The 6,594-nt window shown below is 52.8% G+C and overlaps 1 protein-coding gene across 1 annotated transcript; it reads left to right on the forward strand.

Annotated features, from left to right (window-relative positions):
* The first annotated feature begins 203 nt into the window (after positions 1 to 203).
* Positions 204 to 6,165, forward strand: ZIC2 (Zic family member 2). The gene is made up of 3 exons (XM_081907952.1): positions 204 to 1,419; positions 3,829 to 3,992; positions 4,423 to 6,165. Exons 1-3 carry the CDS (start codon positions 327 to 329, stop codon positions 4,771 to 4,773), a joined length of 1,608 nt encoding a protein of 535 aa, XP_081764078.1. The 5' UTR covers positions 204 to 326; the 3' UTR covers positions 4,774 to 6,165.
* The last annotated feature ends 429 nt before the right edge of the window (positions 6,166 to 6,594 follow it).

Consider the following 6,594-nt stretch of genomic DNA (forward strand, 5'->3'; position numbering starts at 1 on the left):
CCCCCTCCTTCTCAGGGAAAGGCGAGTCCCCTCTGCGTCCCTCCCTCTCCCCCCACCGCCCCTCTCCTCTTCCCTCCCTCCTCGGCTCCCTCTCTCTCCCTCCCCTCCGCCCGCTCCCCTCTCTGTGCCTTCTTCCCTCAGAGCTGCCCGCCCGCCCTCGCCTCAGCTGCTTTAATACCCTTCGGCTGGCCGCCTGCGCCTGAACTCTCGTCGTCGGCGCGCGGCTCTTTCTCCCGCTCGCGCAGCAGAAGAAGAAGAGGAGGAAGAAGAAGAAGAGGAAGACAGAGAGCCCCTCGCTCGGACCCTCGCCGGGGCTCCTGGGCGGCATGCTTCTGGATGCGGGGCCGCAGTTCCCGGCGCTGGGCGTGGGCTCGTTCGCCCGGCACCCTCCTCCTCCGTCGGCGGCCGAGATGCAGGAGCGCGAGCTGAGCCTGCAGAACAGCTTCGTGGACTCGGCGGCGGCGGCGGCGGCGGCGCACCTGGGCGCCTTCAAGCTCAACGCGGCGGCGGCGGCGGCGGCGGCGGCGCACGAGCTGTCTCCGGGCCAGGGCTCGGCCTTCAGCTCGCAGGCGCCCGCTTACCCGCACGCGGCGCATGTGGGCTCCTACTCCGCGCCGCCCTTCAACTCCCCCAGGGACTTCTTGTTTCGGAGCCGGGGCTTCGGCGACGCGGCGGCGGCGGCCGGCGGCGGCCAGCACGGGCTCTTCGGGGCCGCGGCGGCGGCGGCGGCGGCCACGGGCAGCCTGCACCACCCGCACGCCGAGGCGCAGAGCCACCTGCTGTTCCCGGGCATCGGCGAGCAGCACGGCGCGCCCGGCTCGCCCAACGTGCTCAACGGGCAGATGCGGCTGGGCTTGCCCGGGGAAGTCTTCGGCCGCTCGGACCAGTACCGCCAGGTGTCCAGCCCGCGCGCGGACCCTTACTCGGCGGCGCAGCTGCACGGCCAGTACGGGCCCATGAACATGAACATGGGCATGAACATGGCGGCGCACCACGCGCACCACCCGCACCATGCCCACCCGCACCATGCCCACCCGCACCACCACCATCACCACCACCACCCGGGGGCCTTCTTCCGCTACATGCGCCAGCAGTGCATCAAGCAGGAGCTCATCTGCAAGTGGATCGACCCCGAGCAGCTGAGCAGCCCCAAGAAGAGCTGCAACAAAACTTTCAGCACCATGCACGAGCTGGTCACTCACGTCTCCGTGGAGCACGTCGGCGGGCCCGAGCAGAGCAATCACATCTGCTTCTGGGAGGAGTGTCCCCGCGAAGGGAAGCCCTTCAAGGCCAAGTACAAGCTGGTCAACCACATCCGCGTGCACACGGGCGAGAAGCCCTTCCCGTGCCCCTTCCCCGGCTGCGGGAAGGTCTTCGCGCGCTCCGAGAACCTCAAGATCCACAAAAGGACGCACACAGGTCAGTCCACGAGGGATTTCACGCTCTTTGCCGGGTCGGAAAGGGTGGTTGGTGGGTGTGAGACTGTGGGGAAGGGAAGGGGGCATTGCGACACAAATGCACAGCAGGAGAATCCTTTTCCCCTAAACCTCCCCGTGCATGCTCCCGCACATGAATCTGCTTACTCGGAAAGGTGTTTAATTTTGTCCAAACCCTTTAAAGGAAGTGATGCTTTATTTGATCGTAAAAAATAAACACGTAAGAAGTAAAATAAAATTGCTTCCAAATGTCTTCCTTCTCTTAAGGCTGCCTGAACTGGGCCGGGCTCCTCGGGATACTTAGGGGAGATGCAGTGGGATCAGATACTTAGGGAAAAGTAAGATACACTGGCATCAGTCAGTTGCCAAGGGAGTCTCTCCTTCAGAGTGGGACGGCTCCCTTCAAAGAAGCAAAAACCGCCCGAGCAGATAACTGGAAATATACGAAGGGACCTTACAGGTTAATTCTGTAGAGAAGCGAGTGTTGTTCCTGTCGGTATGGTCTACTTTTAAGGAAATCCGTAAAGCTGAGCAGCTGACTAGGAAATCTCTTCCTTTGAAATCCACCGGCTTCATTTCCAAATATATTCAGCTCAGAGGTGTTCCTGCAATGAACGCCGCGTTTCCAGAAAATGGGTAAATAAGTGGGTAGTTTAAAAAGGCATAGTTGTGCCGTTTTATAAATGTGATGGTAGGAATCTAAAACAGAGCTGAATTTTACATTTTGTATTTTAGACCTATATTCTAGAAAAACTACCCTTAAGAGGGAGGGGGGAGCTCTTTTCCTTTCTCCGCCCCCCTGGTCATTTCACCGCGCTTTTCAGGGACTGCTTTCCATTAAATTGAAATGGAGTGAGGCGGGACCATAAAATTTTCTCATTTGCAAAAGTGTTTTGAAAGTCTGACTTGGGGCGCCGGAAGGCGGTTTTCCACTAATTTATTATTTTTGTTAAAGCAACATGTAATAAACAACAGAGGATTTAAGGTTGATAAACTTCCGGGGGTAGGATTCCACCCCTTCCTAACGCTGCCACCCCAAAATGAGGACTAATGGGTGAGAAAGGAGGCCGCGTTTCTGGGTGATAGAAATCGTGTGAGTCCAGGTAGTGGAATCAAACAACTGCGTTTCCCAGGCTCCTAGATAATTCTTACTTCAGCCGGCCAGATTTCTACTGGAGCATTTTTATTTTTATTTTTGGGGTCCGCACCCTACCCCGCCCCGGGGGAAAAAGAAGACCAGCAAATATTTGAGCAATTTCCGGGCATCAGTGTTGACTGAGAGAAAGGAGCAAAAACTCTGTGAGCCTTTCTGGTTGTGTTGCTGAAGTGCTAAGAACGGGTTTAGGTGCGAGACGGGCTTTAACAAGGTTTAGCAAATCCGAGACGTTGATTTGCATGGAGATGGCCGCGTTTTGCGGGGGGGGGGGGCGGCGGCTCTGAGCGGATGTCTTTAAGGAACAATTTAGGTGCTAATGGAATTTCGCGTTAAATTGCGCGTCTCTCCCACCTCCGGTTTCAAGGGCGGGGGAAGGATCCGGCGGTGGCTGTGTTTGAGTTCTCACACCTACAAATTGCTCGGAAATCTGGCGAAGGGGCGAAGAAGCTCTAGGAAAATTCCAAGGGAGGGTTGTGCATGTGTTTTTTGCTTCGGTTTCTCTCGCCCTCTTCGCCCCCCATCATCCCCAGCGGATATTTTGAGAACTGACTTCCAATGTCCTTGCATGAAAGGGGTGAAAAATACTGCAGCAGCCTGCTCAGATCTGGAGTCGTTTGCGGCTTGACGCGGTTTAAACAGGGGGTGGGGGTTGGTTCTGGTCCGGTGGCTGTTTTTAAATGCACGAACTGGGAAAGGCTCCTTGGCCTGGCTTTTAAATGCAACACCAGTTGGAATGAAAACAAAAGAAATACGTATCCCGAAAGAGACACGCAAATCTCTTTATTGGGTTCCTTGGGGAATCGCGCTTTTAAAAACAATGACCACAGACCTGAGGACTTTCTTGAATTCCCCCGTTTTCCTTGTATTAGCTGGGACCCTGGCCCGGTATTTCTTTCCGAAGCTGCATAATCCCCTGCACAACTCACCCAACTCATTTCCCTCACATCCTAAATTCGACTGAGCTCCTGCGGAATTCTCAGACGAACATTTAAAGATCAGATGCCAATGAAAAGAGGCACATACGAAAAGGAGGTCGTTTTCCTTTAGCTGACCAAAAAAAACCCCGAGGATGTTCAAGTTTCTTCCAAGATCTCACAGCCACTAAATGTTTGTTTTATGGTTCTTGGTAAAAGATCGCTTTTTAGCTGCTAAGTGGATTGGAACAGAAGCCAGCCGGGCGACTCGTTCGCACGCGCTTACGCCGAATTGGCCTTTCCCCCTTCTCCTCCTTTGCAGGCGAGAAGCCGTTCCAGTGCGAATTCGAGGGCTGCGACCGACGCTTCGCCAACAGCAGCGACCGAAAGAAGCACATGCACGTCCACACTTCGGACAAGCCCTATCTCTGCAAGATGTGCGACAAATCCTACACCCACCCCAGCTCCCTGCGGAAACACATGAAGGTAAGCCGGAGAAGCGCGACAGGGCCTGGGAAGGGGGTGCCGAGGACGGGGCCACACACGGGACGGCGGGGGAGGGTTTCACTGCTCCTGTAGCCCAAGGCTGCGGAGTTATTGGGAAGCAAGTCCCGCTCAAACCGGAGTGGTTTCCCAATAAACCTGCTTCAAACCAAATTCCAAAGAAAATGTTGTGTATAGCCGGAAGAGAGGGACCTTTTGGGCTCCAACCCAGCTTCCTGATCTGTTACTAACTCAGGGGGATTTATGCAACCTTACTAAATGTAGGATTTCAGCACTGGGGAAGGGTCGGCGGCGGTGCTGAGCCTATTGAGCGTCTTGAAGCAAAGGAAAGGGGTGGGAGAGATCTGGGAGCCTTTTCTGTGTCCTTTCAACGCAAGTTGCTTAGTTTGCTTTCTCGCTGTTGGCCTGGCAGGTCCACGAATCCTCCCCGCAAGGCTCCGAGTCGTCGCCCGCGGCCAGCTCCGGCTACGAGTCGTCCACTCCGCCGGGCTTGGTGTCCCCCAGCGCAGAGACCCAAAGCACAGCCGCCAGCAACCTGTCCTCTGCAGCGGCCGCCGCGGCTGCTGCTGCTGCCGCCGCCGCTGCGGCCGCAGTCTCGGCGGTGCACCGGAGCAGCAACGGCGGAGCGGGAGGAGGCGGCGGCGGCGGGGGGAGCTCGGGCGGCGGCGGAGGGGGCAGCGGCGGCGGCGGAGGAGCGGGCAGCGGCGGAGCCAGCGCCAGCCACGGCGGCCTCACGTCCAACTTCAACGAGTGGTACGTCTGAAGAGGCCTCCTGGCCCTGCCGCCGCCGCCGCCGCCGCTCCAGCCAGATGCTTCGAAAATGAAGGAAGGAAAGCAGGAAGGAAGGAAGGAAGCCGCCGTCGAAGTCGCTCTCCGCCTTCCCTCTCTCTCTTTCTCCACCCCGCCGCCCCCTTTTGTTTGGACTGGGACATCTTGAAGCAGCAGAAGGGAGAGAAAGAGAGAGAGAAAATAAAATCTTTAGAAAGAAAGAAAGAAAGAAAGAAAGAAAGAAAGAAAGAAAGAAAGAAAGAAAGAAAGAAAGAAAGAAAGAAAGAAAAGGAAGGATTAAAAGCAGCCCATGCGGTTCTACCCGCCACGGGACACCCGCTGCCTCCTGAGCCTTGCGGACATTCAGTTCTGCCGGCGAGGGGGGCCCCTGCCGCCCCTCCTGCCTCCAGCGCCTTGGGAACAAAAGATCAGACACAAGGAGGGAGGACCCGTCGGTCCTGGGACCAGCCGGCCCCCAACCACCGCCTCCATCCCCCTCGGACTCTCTGTGTACATAGAGAAGTCTTCGCTCCTTCCGCCAAGGAGGTGGTAATCATAAAGTTTTCTCGGTGTATAGAAATTGGTCCACTTTGTGAACTATGGATTTGGTTCTTCCCTCCCGCCCCGCGCTTTCTCTCTCTCTCTCCCAGAAGTGATGCTCTCTCTCATTCTCTGCCTCCTGTCCTCTCTCTCTTGTTAGCTCCCCCCACCTTCTCTTTCTCTTTCCTTCTCTCTTTTTTTAAATTCACCCATTTTTAAAGGGAAAGGGGGGGAAGTAAAGTGGAAGCAAAATGGTTTCTTTTGTAATTGTGGTATTGAATATTGTGTTCCTTTTTTTAAAAAAAAAGAGGCAACTTTGATTGTAAACTTCATTCAGCTATAGACTGGAAAGATTTTAAAACAAACAAACAAAAAAACACACGTGCCAAAGTCTCCATGCCGTTCTTCGAAACAAACCCAGATTGATTCCTCCTCCTCTTCCAATGCTTGTGAATGTATTTTCTGTTAGCTGGATTTACATGTGATGTTTTAGTGCATTTTGCAAGTTCTATTTGTTAGTTCCTGTTTGGAAGTTTGTGGGGAGGGGGAAATAAACGTAGTGCCGTTAGGGATTTTTTTCCGTAATAACACCCTTCCTTGTGTAAATAGCTGTTGCCATATTTATCCATTTGTAATTAAATTATGGTATTAACTTGCTACAGAGGAAACAGTATTTATAAAGAATGTTTCTTAACTATAAATATGTACAATTGTGAGCATAAACTGTTTCAGAATTTTTTTATTTGAAGGTTCATGTGGTTTCATCATTTCTTGTGATATGTTTTTTTTTTTTTGAGAGTAATGCATACAGAAATATAATAAAATGTGTTGAAACTGCAGTGACTGACATTCCCCTCCCTCTTTCTTTCCTTTCCTTTCTTTCTTGGTATGTCAAAGGTTTTCTTATGTTGATTAGAGTGTGCCTTAAAGAAAGGCCAAATTTGCTATACGCTGCAAAATGTTTTAGATATGTGATTGAAATCACATGAGGGCACAACTTATACAAAAACTAAGTTTTATTAGTTTAACTAAGTATTTAAAACAAATCTACATCCTGTCTTAATATACTGGATTTACGAAGCCAATATCATACCAAGAATGATACTCCTAGGCTGCACTCCTGTGCATTTTTACCTTGGAGTAAATTTAATTGAAGACATTACTGGGTAAATATGTGTGGAATTTAACTACACAGGGCTTTGCAACTCTAGTGCTGGATCTAGTCAAAGATTAGTAGTTTTAAGGGCCATTTCAGTGGAAGAATTAAGCATGTGTT

This window comes from Podarcis melisellensis (assembly GCF_964234715.1).
Source record: "Podarcis melisellensis genome assembly, chromosome: 4".
In the NCBI taxonomy this organism is placed as follows: Eukaryota; Metazoa; Chordata; class Lepidosauria; order Squamata; family Lacertidae; genus Podarcis; species Podarcis melisellensis.